This window comes from Rhinichthys klamathensis, unplaced genomic scaffold, assembly GCF_029890125.1.
Source record: "Rhinichthys klamathensis goyatoka isolate OS25496 unplaced genomic scaffold, OSU_Roscu_1.1 h1tg000001l_1, whole genome shotgun sequence".
NCBI classification, from domain to species: Eukaryota; Metazoa; Chordata; class Actinopteri; order Cypriniformes; family Leuciscidae; genus Rhinichthys; species Rhinichthys klamathensis.
This window is the reverse complement of record NW_026606555.1, coordinates 317,501-331,980: the sequence shown is the minus strand read 5'-3', so window position 1 is coordinate 331,980 and position 14,480 is coordinate 317,501. Positions and strand designations below refer to the sequence as shown.

Here is a 14,480-nt window from a genome sequence, read left to right as displayed (position 1 = left end):
GATTTCCACTTTGAAAGGGAACTCCGTAACGCCTCAAGACTGATCTTTCATTGTTTATAGTCAATTCTATTAGTATTAACTGCAAATATACTAATCTGTTACATTTATTTAAAAAAGTTTAATGAGTAAAGAGTTTGTGAGGAGCACAATAGATTACAGTAATTACCTTGAGGCAATGAATTTACTTAAATTATTTGAGCATGTTAAGAGCAGTCCTGAAAATCACCATCTTCACCCAGATGCGTCTACTGTATGAAACGCACTAAAACAAATAGAAAACTGACAAAAAAAATGTCCGTCAAATCATAAAGCTGGGCACACAAATGAGAATACACATAAGAATGCTCATTAAATCTCTTCCTCTGACATTCATCTGGGGAAATGAATAATCTACTGCCAGCTCTGCTCTCTGTTCATCTAGCCTGCGAGCAGTGGAGATGTGTGTGTGTGTGCGTGCGTGTGTGTGTTCCTCAGGCTACGGGACGCTGAACACGGCCAGAGCTGATGTTCTGTGTTACAGACAACTAACAGAGATCTGGAGGCTTAGATGTTGGCAAAGAGGATCTCCAAACGCCAATAAAATCAGTATGAGGAAAGGTAAAATGCTGAATGCTGTTTTTCTGATCACCTACAAGCACGTCACACTCAACCTGTGAAGACAAACTGCCATGAAGGATGTAAAATCAAAATCAGAAAATAATCTGACATTGCAAAGATGAAGAAGGGAAATACAGTTGTCAGAAAAGCAATATGGGAGTGTAGAATCAACAAGAGAGGAGAAAACACACATCACATCTGTCCTCTTCCCAGTAATTACAGCTACAGCGTTTATTGTGCATGATTTTACTGGGATGACGCATTTATGAATGAGCTGGTTTAGTTGGAACATTTATGTCCTGATATTTCAGATGGGCCTTTTGTTTGGCTCAAATGTTTTCTGACCCACTGATAATTATAATAAAGAACTGAATGTGGAAAAATCGACGTCATTCAGTTCTCACTGCTGGCCATTGCATTAGCATGCATGCCTTTTTTTGGTTTGTTTTTGAAGGCTGAGGCATTTTTCCAAATAAGCCTTGATGATAAGCCATTTATAGAGGGGCAGTGGCTGCTAATTAAAGTCAAATCTCTTTTTTTCTCTTGTTTGGAAGCTAAGCCAGTGCCTCCAGCTAAATAAATGCTTCAACCCCCTAACCACCTCTAATAAATATTTATTCAGAGAAAGCTGTAATTATGCTTTTCAGAACGCTTTTATGAGGGTTTTTTTGTACATAATGAACCGTTATCTCCACATCATTTTGTCTAAAATTGGGTCATAATGGAATCAAAGTGTTTATGAAGATAATGTTACAGATTATGTTTGTCATGGAATTTTATGTATAAATAGTTTTAATTGGGAAAAGGACTGTGCTTAACACTTGAGATATATTCCCACTGAGTGATTTCCACAATTATTAGTTTTACTAAATGCTCTCCTTCCATGAAACGATAAACTGAGGTTAAACTGTCTGTGGATATTAAAATCCCAGCTGTTTCTTATCCTTATAATGTCCACCCATGAACTTGTTAAAGTGGGCATTCTGGTGAACTGTAACTGCTGTCACATCATAAAAGTAGCTCATTCTCTTCGTCTTTATAAACTAATTTGAGTGGGGGGGAAAGCGCTATATAAATGTCAAAGAGATGACTCACTGTATGCAAATGGCTTTTGTTCATCTGTGAGCTCCAGCACACAAACCAAAATGATGATGACACTAGACACCTCATAGTTACAAAAACACTTGTCACATTTCCCATCTTGTCTCTCCCTGTCATAGTTCCCTTGCTCATGGATCACCTTCAGTTCTGCTTTAGTTACTGATCACCTGCACCTGTCCTTCATTACCACACCAATATAAACACTCTCAGTCATTGTCTGGTCTTCAATACGCAATACAGACTCATCTTCGCTAAACCCTTTGGAATACCTACCTGTACTCCTGCGATCCACTGTGTTACTTACCTGGTCTCCATCACAGTTATCCTGTTCACCAGCCTCATCTATATTCCCACCTTGTGTGTGTGCGTGCGCTCACTCCCCTAGAATCTTTATATTGCTACTCAACTGTTTGCTCTTCTTAACCTCATTCATCTCATCTGGTTTTCCATTACAGAAGACCAGACCAACCCAGCAGGCAAAGAGATGGCCCCATTTCAGCCAGACAAACAGCTGCTCTTACTCTCCCAAGATGGCCGCCCTTTGGCAGAGTTTTGAAATTCTGTGGACTATAAGCTATGGTGAATTTCAGTGAGGTTGCTTTAAAGGACTGCTTTCATGCAGGTTTGGATGAGCCAGTCCGGTGGTCCCTAGGTCCTGGTAGTCCTCAAGTCTGGTTGTCCTGGGTTTGGTGGTCCCCAAGTCGGTTGTCCTGGGTTTGGTGGTCCCCAAGTCGGTTGTCCTGGGTTTAGTGGTCCCCAAGTCGGTTGTCCTGGGTTTGGTGTTCCCCAAGTCGGTTGTCATGGGTTTGGTGGTCCCCAAGTCTGGTTGTCCTGGGTCCGAAGGTCCCCAAGTCGGTTGTCTTGGGTATGATGGTCCCCAAGTCGGTTGTCCTGTGTCCGGTGGTCCCCAAGTCGGTTATCCTGGGTTTGATGGTCCCCAAGTCTGGTTGTCCTGGGTCCGGTGGTCCCCAAGTCGGTTGTCCTGGGTTTGATGGTCCCCAAGTCTGGTTGTCCTGGGTCCGAAGGTCCCCAAGTCTGGTTGTCCTGCGTTTGGTGGTCCCCAAATTGGTTGTCCTGGGTTTGGTGTCCCCAAGTCTGGTTGTCCTGGGTCCGAAGGTCCCCAAGTCGGTTGTCTTGGGTTTGATGGTCCCCAAGTCGGTTGTCCTGTGTCCGGTGGTCCCCAAGTCGGTTATCCTGGGTTTGATGGTCCCCAAGTCTGGTTGTCCTGGGTCCGGTGGTCCCCAAGTCGGTTGTCCTGGGTTTGATGGTCCCCAAGTCTGGTTGTCCTGGGTCCGAAGGTCCCCAAGTCTGGTTGTCCTGGGTTTGGTGGTCCCCAAATCGGTTGTCCTGGGTTTGGTGGTCCCTAGTCTCGCGTAGCCAGACCTTCAGACTGACGGCTGAAGGTCTGGAACTCATAGCAGCTTTCTTTGGCCAAGGCCCGCCCATAAGGCCGTTTGACCGACATGTCAAACAACCAATTACAGTTCGTTTCGTTCAGCGTCACGTGGAAATGTCCCCACAACAACAGACCGGCGTGCAACAAGTCAGTCAGCATAGAAAATCAAAGGAGGAGAAGAAAACCGAACACAATACTGAATCGGCCAGCTGCGATGTCAGCGTCTGTTGTTTCATGTTTGCCCGCAAACGCGGCTGATATCCCCTTCACAGTTAGGTATTTCACTTGATCTTCCATAATAGATCATAGCTGTCAACATTGAACATTGAATATAAGGGAGATTTCCCGCAATCCATCCCCAAAATAAGGGAATTTTTTTACACGATTCTTACCCACCACAAACTTTAAAAATAAAGCACTAATCATTAAAACTCTAAAGAGTTTATAACTACAAATGAGTGAGAGAGAAAGAGACAGTGTGTGTGTGTATTAGAGAAAGTGTGTCATTTTTTAAACATTTTTTATCAGAGAATGTTTAAATACTAATATCAGCTTACGAGGGAAACGGTACGTGGGGCTGCTGGAGATGATTAGGGAGAGGTCTGTGCTCCTTTACCGATCAAAGCGCGTGCTGACACGGAGTATAATTGTTTATACTTGACGCGTCCGCACGAGCGCGGCAAAGATTATGCGTTGGGTGCGCAAGACCGGCAAGACCCCATTTCGCTTGGCTGTGTTCACAGCTTTTTTTGTAACAGCGCGCGCGGCGCCGCATCCGAGGATGAACGACTTCAAGCCGAATCTGCCCGAGCATGTACGTCCCACACAATCAGAGCGTAAAAATACGGGATATTTTACGGGAAAATAATAAAGCGGGAAAAGAGCTAAAATACGTGAGAAACCCGGAAAAAACGGGAGGGTTGACAGCTATGTAATAGATAGGAGGGGACACACAACTAGTAAAGTTGGATCTGCTGGGAATCCTTATAAATGCTGACAAAGGGTCGGCCAGGCTTGGAAAATAATACTCTTCCCAAATCCCGTCGGCAAACAGGCTAAAATATCTCTTTTTGTCTCCACTAAGTGCCTCAAACAAAACTCCTGGACATCTCTTAAAGAGTCTATGCCGTGAACCTCGCATACTTTTGAGAATCCTACGTTTAGCTGATCTTGATAAATGCTCATTGTCACTCATGTAAACACAACAGTTTTTCTTCCGCAATCACACGTCTGCGCTTTGTTTCCCGGCAGACCGAAAATAAACGCGACACTCGCACCCCCCGGAAATCCGATCAAATTCAACCAATCAGATGACGACTTCGACATTCCTGAAGTGTTTCCAGTTAAGTGTACCATATGCATCAGACGTTTAGCCAACGTTCCGTGGGCGTGACGTCTGAGGCTGAGACTAGGTGGTCCCCAAGTCTGGTTGTCCTGGGTCCGAAGGTCCCCAAGTCGGTTGTCTTGGGTTTGATGGTCCCCAAGTCGGTTGTCCTGGGTCCGGTGGTCCCCAAGTCGGTTATCCTGGGTTTGATGGTCCCCAAGTCTGGTTGTCCTGGGTCCGGTGGTCCCCAAGTCGGTTGTCCTGGGTTTGATGGTCCCCAAGTCTGGTTGTCCTGGGTCCGAAGGTCCCCAAGTCTGGTTGTCCTGGGTCCGGTGGTCCCCAAGTCGGTTACCCTGGGTTTGATGGTCCCCAAGTCTGGTTGTCCTGGGTTTGATGGTCCTCAAGTCTGGTTGTTCTGGGTTTGGTGGTCCCCAAGTCGGTTGTCCTGGGTTTGGTGGTCCCCAAGTCTGGTTGTCCTGGGTTTGATGGTCCTCAAGTCTGGTTGTTCTGGGTTTTATGGTCCCCAAGTCGGTTGTCCTGGGTTTGGTGGTCCCCAAGTTGGTTGTCCTGGGTTTGGTGGTCCCCAAGTCTGGTTGTCCTGGGTCCGAAGGTCCCCAAGTCGGTTGTCTTGGGTTTGATGGTCCCCAAGTCGGTTGTCCTGTGGTCCCCAAGTCGGTTATCCTGGGTTTGATGGCCCCCAAGTCTGGTTGTCCTGGGTCCGGTGGTCCCCAAGTCGGTTGTCCTGGGTTTGATGGTCCCCAAGTCTAGTTGTCCTGGGTCTGAAGGTCCCCAAGTCTGGTTGTCCTGGGTCCGGTGGTCCCCAAGTCGGTTATCCTGGGTTTGATGGTCCCCAAGTCTGGTTGTCCTGGGTCCGAAGGTCCCCAAGTCTGGTTGTCCTGGGTCCGAAGGTCCCCAAGTCTGGTTGTCCTGGGTCCGGTGGTCCCCAAGTCTGGTTGTCCTGGGTCCGGTGGTCCCCAAGTCGGTGGTCCTGGGTTTGATGGTCCCCAAGTCGGTTGCCCTGGGTTTGGTGGTCCCCAAGTCGGTTGTCCTGGGTTTGATGGTCCCCAAGTCGGTTGTCCTGGGTTTGATGGTCCCCAAGTCTGGTTGTCCTGGGTCCGAAGGTCCCCAAGTCTGGTTGTCCGGGGTCCGGTGGTCCCCAAGTCGTGTTCTGGGTCCGGTGGTCCCCAAGTCTGGTTGTCCTGGCTCCAGTGGTCTAATGTCCTTCTATCATGACCATGGAGGTCGTTACGAAACCCTTAGTCTCAGCCACGGAGGCAGTTTCATTCTCTCTCGCCATGGGCAAGTAGGCCGTCCCAACCTCCTTTGGATCGGCCAAGAAAGCCACTTCAGACTCTGTCCCATGCTCTTTTGTTTCAGCCACTGAGAACATCCCAAGCTCTATCGACCTGGCCAAGAATGCCACTTTAAACACCCACAACACGACCAGAAAGGCCATCGTCAGAATCATCCAGCCCCTGGTCCTGCATTACCGGCACCTCCATCTCAGCCGGCCCTCCAGAGTCTCTCCACTCTCCAGACGCTCTCAACTCCACCGGCTCTCCAGATGCTCAACCGGCATCGCAGAAGCCCCATACTCTGCCAGCTCCACCCTGGCTCCCAGCCCCTGCGGCTACCCTCTGGTGTTGGGTCCCCATCAACTCATCACAGGCAACACCCTTCAGGACCCAGTGTGAGGGTGTTGCTTATAGGTGTTGACAGCTGCCTCTGGAGGGGGGAATAATGTCCCATTTCCCCTGTCTTGTTTCTCCCGGTCAAAGTTTCCTTGCTCACCGGTCACCTTTAGTTCCAATTCATCTGTTGCCTTAGTTACTAATCAACCGCACCTGTCCCTCATTACCACACTAATCAATGCCACTATAAAGACACTCAACTCACACAATCATTGTCTGGTCTCCAATATGGAACACAGACTCATCTTTGCTGAACGCTACCCTTTTATCAAGTAAAATTAAAAAATTAAGAAAGCAAACTCCCCGTTGCCCGGGGAGTTTGCTTTCTGTTCCTGGGGGAGAGAGCAATGAAATTCTGAATTTTCCAGCCAGGTGTGAGTGCATAAGACCTGAAGTGTGATTTGAGGTTATTGATGGTGCGAAACAATTGTACTTCAGACACAAAGGACCTTGCTTGATCACCCTCATTAAAATCATTTCTATTGTTATTAATAATTAGGCGTTACCATGAATGTACAATCATACGTTATGCATACAAATGGTAATGGGAGAAACGCATAAGCTAACAACTCACAGATCATTGGTGGACAAATGTTTTTTGCAGAAGGAAACGCATCTAATTTAATAGTCATTGCAGAAGACTTGAAACTGTTATTTTAGAAGCAGATAAATGTATAAAGACAGTGTTTATTTCCTCAGTCACCAATAAAAACTAGCAACACCCTGCTAGTATCTGGGTGTGACTATATCCTCCTGAGACCCAGAAAAAAAAAGTTTTTTGAATTTAGTTTTTTTCCATGTCATCACACTGTTTAGAGCACAATAAACAAATGGTAAAAAAACATATATATAAAATAATATTTTATTCATACGTTATGCTATGTCCTCTGTAGTGGACGCCAGGACTAAGTTGTTTAAAAAATAAAATGACATGAAATTATATGTATAGGCAAAAACAATGGGATTTTTTTTTCAATCACCAATACATTTTGGGGTTTCAGGATTTTTTCAACCAAAATTTGTATAAAGATTATTCTCAACTATGTTATGAAAGAAATAATGGAATGAATTGATACACCATTTTACTTTTTGCAATATGTGGGTAAAATGGCCATAAGTTAATATTCCCATTCAATGCAATGTATCTATACACTGTATCTAATTTGCACATTAATGTGTTCTGGGAGCAACATTTAATGAAAGAATAAAGGGTAATAATTGGAGTAATAATTGGCAACATTTTAATAATAATATCTAACATTTCATAGGAATATTGATGTATAATTTATTTCCATATTCACTTGTTGTGTCTCCCAGAATGCCTGATAAACATGATTTTAGTCCTGATGTCCTCTACAGTGGACACGTTTGAAATCAATGCCCTGTTCTGTAACAGAAAGTTTTTTTTTTTTTAAACCCCTTAACATTTTCCTGAGATGTTGTTTTATGAAATACAATTTGAAAAGTAGTCCAATTTATATTATAATTACACTATATTATCATATTTCCATAAGAATGCTACATTTGATCACTAAATTAATGTCAGACATTTTTAAAGACCAAGGAGAAGTTGTTTTCATGGTGAAACCTCCAAACATTTGGTATCTCTGAAAAGTCCTGAATGTGCTCTTTACAGGACACCCAGGTTGTGTCATGTGACATGTATGATGTCAGAGAAATTCACTAAAATATAATGTCCACTACAGTGGACAAAAGTCTATTCTTGGGTCCCAGGAGGATATAAAATAAATGAGCTCATTGGTGAAACTCTGTTCAGTTCAGATCTGTAATGAAAAGACACAGGATGTTAATTTCAACCCGTTAAGCAATTAAATCAGTGAAAGCATAAAAGAGCAGCAGTTAAAACACGAAACCTGTCATCTGAGCACTTTAGAAATCTGTGTTCATTTTCTGGCATTAGAGTTTGTTAGGGTGAATGAACACAGTGCCATCATCAGTGAGGTACATTTCCCCATTCCCCAATTTCTATGGCAGTTAATAAACTTGTGTTTGGCAACCAAAAGTTTTATCCTTTAGTTAATTTTGAAATTTGGAGCCAAATCAGAGCAGTTGAAAAGCAGTCGCTCAGTTATATGTCATTCTGCCTTGACTGATGAATCACTGGAGTCGGGCGCCTGGAAGCAGGTCTCAGTATATCTCAGTCCACAGCACAAATCCTCTTCCAGTCTGGAGGAACGACACCAAACACACTCCATGATGAAAAGCTGTAGCCACCAACATACAGAGACATAAAAGCCATTTCATCTGGTTCATTCATTGCCATCTTTCCTTCATTTTTCCCTCAAATATTTTCCTTCAATAATTCAAATAATTGCATGAATAGAAATATGGTAGGCCTAATGGTCTAAATCCAATTCTTTCCCACTTTTACTGTGACGTTTACTTTAAGTCAAACCCATACGATTCTTATTCTTTTTTTTAAACAAATATTTTTAATGAAACCTGCACTTCACAGCAGAGACACGTGAAGCTCGAGCTGAAGGAGGACGTCTGTACTGAAAGACTTATTTGATAAAAGAGTCTGAACTATCAATCAGAGAAGGAAGGACTGGAGGAGTGAGGCAGAAAAGTCTTGACCATGTTCATCATTAAAAAAATGTGTGCATGAAATATAATACAGTAGACTAAATAATGTTAACACAAGGTCAAAGAAAATGGAGATTTTGCAGTCTAAGACCCTTGTCTGTGAGTCTATTAGGGCTTTTTTGAGTTTTTACCTCAAATTATAGTAAGTGCATGAGAAAGCAAAGCAAACCCAATTTAGCAAGAATCATGATGCAAACAGAGAACAGAGTGTATAGTCTATATATAAAAAACTATTAGTTTAATCGGAGCGGTTGGACTGATGTATAATCAGCGGAGCCGCTCTGATCTCTGCGGAGAGTCAAGAAAAAACATTGATCTCTGCAGAGAAAAAGACACCAGAAGAAATGAAAGACGCGGAAGAGAGAGAGAGAGAGATCAAAGCTGCATTGGGCCGGTTTATCAAATGCCACCGTATGTAAATGAAGCTGTCAAGAGCACAAAACACACAGACATGATCAAGGCTTTTTAATCTTCATGAAAATGAAGGTGCTCATCTAAATAACTGAAGACACACAGTCTTTAGAGGAAAACAACAGTGTGAACAACACGTCCGACGCTGAGAAACACCAGACCGTCAGACTCACGAACCACAGCTCGATACTGGAGGATAAATCATTTCAAAATCTCATGTGTTTCATCTGATCTATGCTCTTCAGCTCAATGTCAGGACGACCCGAACACTAGTCTCCACTAAAACATGTCCCATTAAAGCGTTTGCTTTTATCAGAGGCTGAAAGTAATCATACAGACAAGCGGCAGGAAAACTCAATTCTGCACAAACTGAACAGACAAGCGGTTATTCTCCAACACTCTTCCAGTCATCCATTCCCTACACAAGCACTGCTCAATGTGTGTTTCACAGATAATACAATCACAGCAGCTCAGAATAAAGTCATCTGTGAACTTCATTCTAATTCTGTTAGTGTGTTTGTCTTTGTTGATGTAATGTGTTCTTCTGATAACAACACAGAACACAGAGAAAAGCAGCAGATCTGGAGTTCAGAGGTCAGTCAGTGAAGCATTAACCAGCAGCTGTAAATCCCTCTAAATCATCACGGGTTTCAGCTTTACCTCACAGCCCTGATCCCGAGCCCGAGCCGAGCATGTCCTCTCCGGCTGCGTTCCTGGACCGGGTCCCGGGGTGGTTCCTGTGGACGGGGATCTTCCTGCCCGTGTCGGCACTCCTGCTGCTGGTCATCGCTCACCTGAGCTGGAGGATCCGCCAGAGTAAGACACACATCTACACACACACTGCCATCGAGAGTCCGGGGTCGCTGAGGTGTTTACAATGTTTCTGAAGAGTCTCTTCAGCTCACCAGCGCTGCATTTATTTGATCAAAAATACAGTAAAAACAGTGAAATATTTTTACAGTTTAAAATATCTGTTTTCTGTCTGAATATACAGTAAAGCGTAATTTATTCCTGTGATCAAATCTGAATTTTCAGCATCATTACTCCAGTCTTCAGTGTCACATGATCCTTCAGAAATCACTCTAATATGATGATTTGATAATGAGAAACATTTATGATTATTATCAGTGTTGAAAATAACAGTTGTGCTGCTTCATATTTCCGTGGAAACCGTCATATAGGCTATTTGTATTTTTCAGGATTCTTTGATGAATAGAAAGTTCAAAAGAACAGCATTTATTTGAAATATAATCTTCTGTATCCATTTAATGAGTGGTGTAACGCTTTACAATAAGGTTCATTAGTTAATGTATTGTCTAACATGAGCAATACATTTGTTACTGTATTTATTAATCTTCGTTAACATTAGTTAAATACAGCTGTTCGCTGTTTGTTCATGTTAGTTCACAGTGCATTAACTAATGTTAACAAATATAACATTTGATTTTAATAATGTATTAGTAAATGTTGAAATGAACTAAGATTAATAAATGCTGTATACGTGCAGTTTATTATAGTTCATGTTAACTACTGAAACCTTATAGTAAAGTGCTACCAATGCGTCCTTGATGAATACAAGTATACATTTCTTTAAAAAAAAAAAAAATCTTACTGACCCCAAACTTTTTAATGTATACATCTTATAAAGAGCCCAACAGGAAATATAAGTCAGAATATATAAATGTAAATCATGATTTACATTTATATATTCAGATTTCTACATATTCAGACTTATAAATGTAAATGTGTATAAATGTAAATCCCCCTTCAATCTGTATATATTCCCATCATAACTCACAGGCTGACTGTCAATAACCATGAATAATGAGTTATGTGTGTTTAAAGCAACAAAAAATTGTATTTGAAACATCAAAAGTGATTTTACTAAAACATATCTATTTTTCAATGCAGTCATATGATTTTTATCTCACATCTAGTATTAACACCTTCCCAGTCGTGTATGGTAGCTGTTATTCATTATCATCATCATCATCATCATCTTCAAACAGCAATCGGAAATTGACACTTTATTTTAAGGTGTCTTAGTTACAGTGTGATTATACATTCAAAGAGAAATATAACAACATCCTATAGAGTTAGGCTTTGGCTTAGGGTTATTAACATGTTATTATGCATAATTTACAGTTAGTTCTATATGTAACGTAACAAACACTGTAATATAAAATTTTACCAATTTTGGACACACACAAATAAATTCTATACTGTATCTTTTTAACAAAGTGTAACCATTTCTTTTTTTTCTTCCCTCGATCAAAGAGAAAACCTCATGTTTTCTCATCCCTCTTATGTGTAATTAAAAATGAAAAACTAAATAATATGTGACAGCACAGATGTAAATAATAAAGTTAAAAACACCCGACAAGCAAATCCCCTCAGTGTCTGGATGAGGAAGCATTAGAGATGCTGTTTGATCACGCTACTGAACAATGAAAGAGTGTGTGTGAAGCATAAAACTACAGAGAAACAAGCAGCGATTCCCCAAAGACTCGGTCTGGTGGAGGAGTTACCATCAGCCCCTGCGAACCAGATCAGAGTAAACTAGCCTAAACTGAACCAGCTCAGAGTAAGCAACTAGCCTAAACTGAACCAGCTCAGAGTAAACTAGCCTAAACTGAACCAGCTCAGAGTAAACTAGCTTAAGCTGAACCAGCTCAGAGTAAACTAGCCTAAACTGAACCAGCTCAGAGTAAGCAACTAGCCTAAACTGAACCAGCTCAGAGTAAACTAGCCTAAACTGAACCAGCTCAGAGTAAACTAGCTTAAGCTGAACCAGCTCAGAGTAAACTAGCCTAAACTGAACCAGCTCAGAGTAAGCAACTAGCTTAAGATGAACCAGCTCAGAGTAAACTAGCTTAAGATGAACCAGCTCAGAGTAAACTAGCTTAAGCTGAACCAGCTCAGAGTAAACTAGCTTAAGCTGAACCAGCTCAGAGTAAACTAGCTTAAGCTGAACCAGCTGAGAGTAAGCAACTATCTTAAGATGAACCAGCTCAGAGTAAACTAGCTTAAGCTGAACCAGCTCAGAGTAAACTAGCTTAAGATGAACCAGCTCAGAGTAAACTAGCTTAAGATGAACCAACTCAGAGTAAACTAGCTTAAGCTGAACCAGCTCAGAGTAAACTAGCCTAAACTGAACCAGCTCAGAGTAAGCAACTAGCTTAAGATGAACCAGCTCAGAGTAAACTAGCTTAAGCTGAACCAGCTCATAGTAAACTAGCTTAAGATGAACCAGCTCAGAGTAAACTAGCTTAAGATGAACCAGCTCAGAGTAAACTAGCTTAAGCTGAACCAGCTCAGAGTAAACTAGCTTAAGCTGAACCAGCTCAGAGTAAACTAGCTTAAGCTGAACCAGCTCAGAGTAAACTAGCTTTAGCTGAACCAGCTCAGAGTAAACTAGCTTAAGATGAACCAGCTCAGAGTAAACTAGCTTAAGCTGAACCAGCTCAGAGTAAACTAGCTTAAGCTGAACCAGCTCATAGTAAACTAGCTTAAACTGAACCAGCTCAGAGTAAACTAGCTTAAGCTGAACCAGCTCAGAGTAAACTAGCTTAAGCTGAACCAGCTCAGAGTAAACTAGCTTAAGCTGAACCAGCTCAGAGTAAACTAGCTTAAGCTGAACCAGCTCATAGTAAACTAGCTTAAGCTGAACCAGCTCATAGTAAACTAGCTTAAGCTGAACCAGCTCAGAGTAAACTAGCTTAAGCTGAACCAGCTCAGAGTAAACTAGCTTAAGCTGAACCAGCTCATAGTAAACTAGCTTAAGCTGAACCAGCTCATAGTAAACTAGCTTTAGCTGAACCAGCTCATAGTAAACTAGCTTTAGCTGAACCAGCTCAGAGTAAACTAGCTTAAAATGAACCAGCTCAGAGTAAACTAGCTTAAGATGAACCAGCTCAGAGTAAACTAGCTTAAACTGAACCAGCTGAGAGTAAACTAGCTTAAGATGAACCAGCTCAGAGTAAACTAGCTTAAGCTGAATCAGCTCAGAGTAAACTAGCTTAAACTGAACCAGCTCAGAGTAAACTAGCCTAAACTGAACCAGCTCAGAGTGAAACTAGCTTAAGATGAACCAGCTCAGAGTAAACTAGCTTAAGCTGAACCAGCTCAGAGTAAACTAGCTTAAGCTGAACCAGCTCAGAGTAAACTAGCTTAAGCTGAACCAGCTCAGAGTAAACTAGCTTAAAATGAACCAGCTCAGAGTAAACTAGCCTAAACTGAACCAGCTCATAGTAAAATAGCCTAAACTGAACCAGCTCATAGTAAACTAGCTTAAGCTGAACCAGCTCAGAGTAAACTAGCTTAAACTGAACCAGCTCAGAGTAAACTATCTTAAGCTGAACCAGCTCAGAATAAACTATCTTAAACTGAACCAGCTCAGAGTAAACTAGCTTAAGCTGAACCAGCTCAGAGTAAACTATCTTAAACTGAACCAGCTCAGAATAAACTTTCTTTAACTGAACCAGCTCAGAGTAAACTAGCTTAAGCTGAACCAGCTCAGAGTAAGTTAGCTTAAACTGAACCAGCTCAGAGTAAACTAGCTTAAACTGAACAAGCTCAGAGTACGCAACTAGCTTAAGCTGAACCAGCTCAGAGTAAGCAAATAGCTTGAGCTGAACCAGCTCAGAGTAAACTAGCTTAAACTGAACCAGCTCAGAGTAAGCAACTAGCTTAAGTTGAACCAGCTCAGAGTAAACTAGCTTAAACTGAACCAGCTCAGAATAAACTAGCCTAAGCTGAACCAGCTCATAGTAAACTAGCTTAAGATGAACCAGCTCAGAGTAAACTAGCTTAAACTGACCCAGCTCAGAGTAAGCAACTAGCTTAAACTGAACCAGCTCAGAGTAAGCAACTAGCTTAAGCTGAACCAGCTCAGAGTAAACTATCTTAAGATGAACCAGCTCAGAGTAAACTAGCCTAAGCTGAACCAGCTCATAGTAAACTAGCTTAAGATGAACCAGCTCAGAGTAAACTAGCTTAAGCTGAACCAGCTCAGAGTAAACTAGCTTAAACTGAACCAGCTCAGAGTAAACTAGCTTAAGATGAACCAGCTCAGAGTAAACTAGCTTAAGCTGAACCAGCTCAGAGTAAACTAGCTTAAGATGAACCAGCTCAGAGTAAACTAGCTTAAACTGAACCAGCTCAGAATAAACTAGCCTAAGATGAACCAGCTCAGAGTAAACTAGCTTAAGATGAACCAGCTCAGAATAAACTAGCTTAAACTGAACCAGCTCAGGGTAAACTAGCTTAAGATGAACCAGCTCAGAGTAAACTAGCTTAAGCTGAACCAGCTCAGAGTAAACTAGCTTAAGCTGAACCAGCTCAGAATAAACTA

General features: G+C 42.1%; 1 protein-coding gene across 2 annotated transcripts in view; it reads left to right on the top strand.

The window, feature by feature from the left end:
- Nucleotides 1-9,582: 9,582 nt before the first annotated feature.
- The window catches only part of LOC130099816 (small leucine-rich protein 1-like), an 8,641-nt gene continuing 3,743 nt past the window's right edge, over nt 9,583-14,480 (top strand). The window contains exon 1 of one of the 2 annotated variants that reach the window (XM_056266449.1): nt 9,583-9,943. In XM_056266449.1, coding sequence (XP_056122424.1) covers nt 9,820-9,943 — 124 coding nt within the window. In that variant the 5' untranslated portion in view covers nt 9,583-9,819. The remainder of the gene's footprint in view (nt 9,944-14,480) is intronic. The other variant, XM_056265696.1, reaches the window with a different exon arrangement.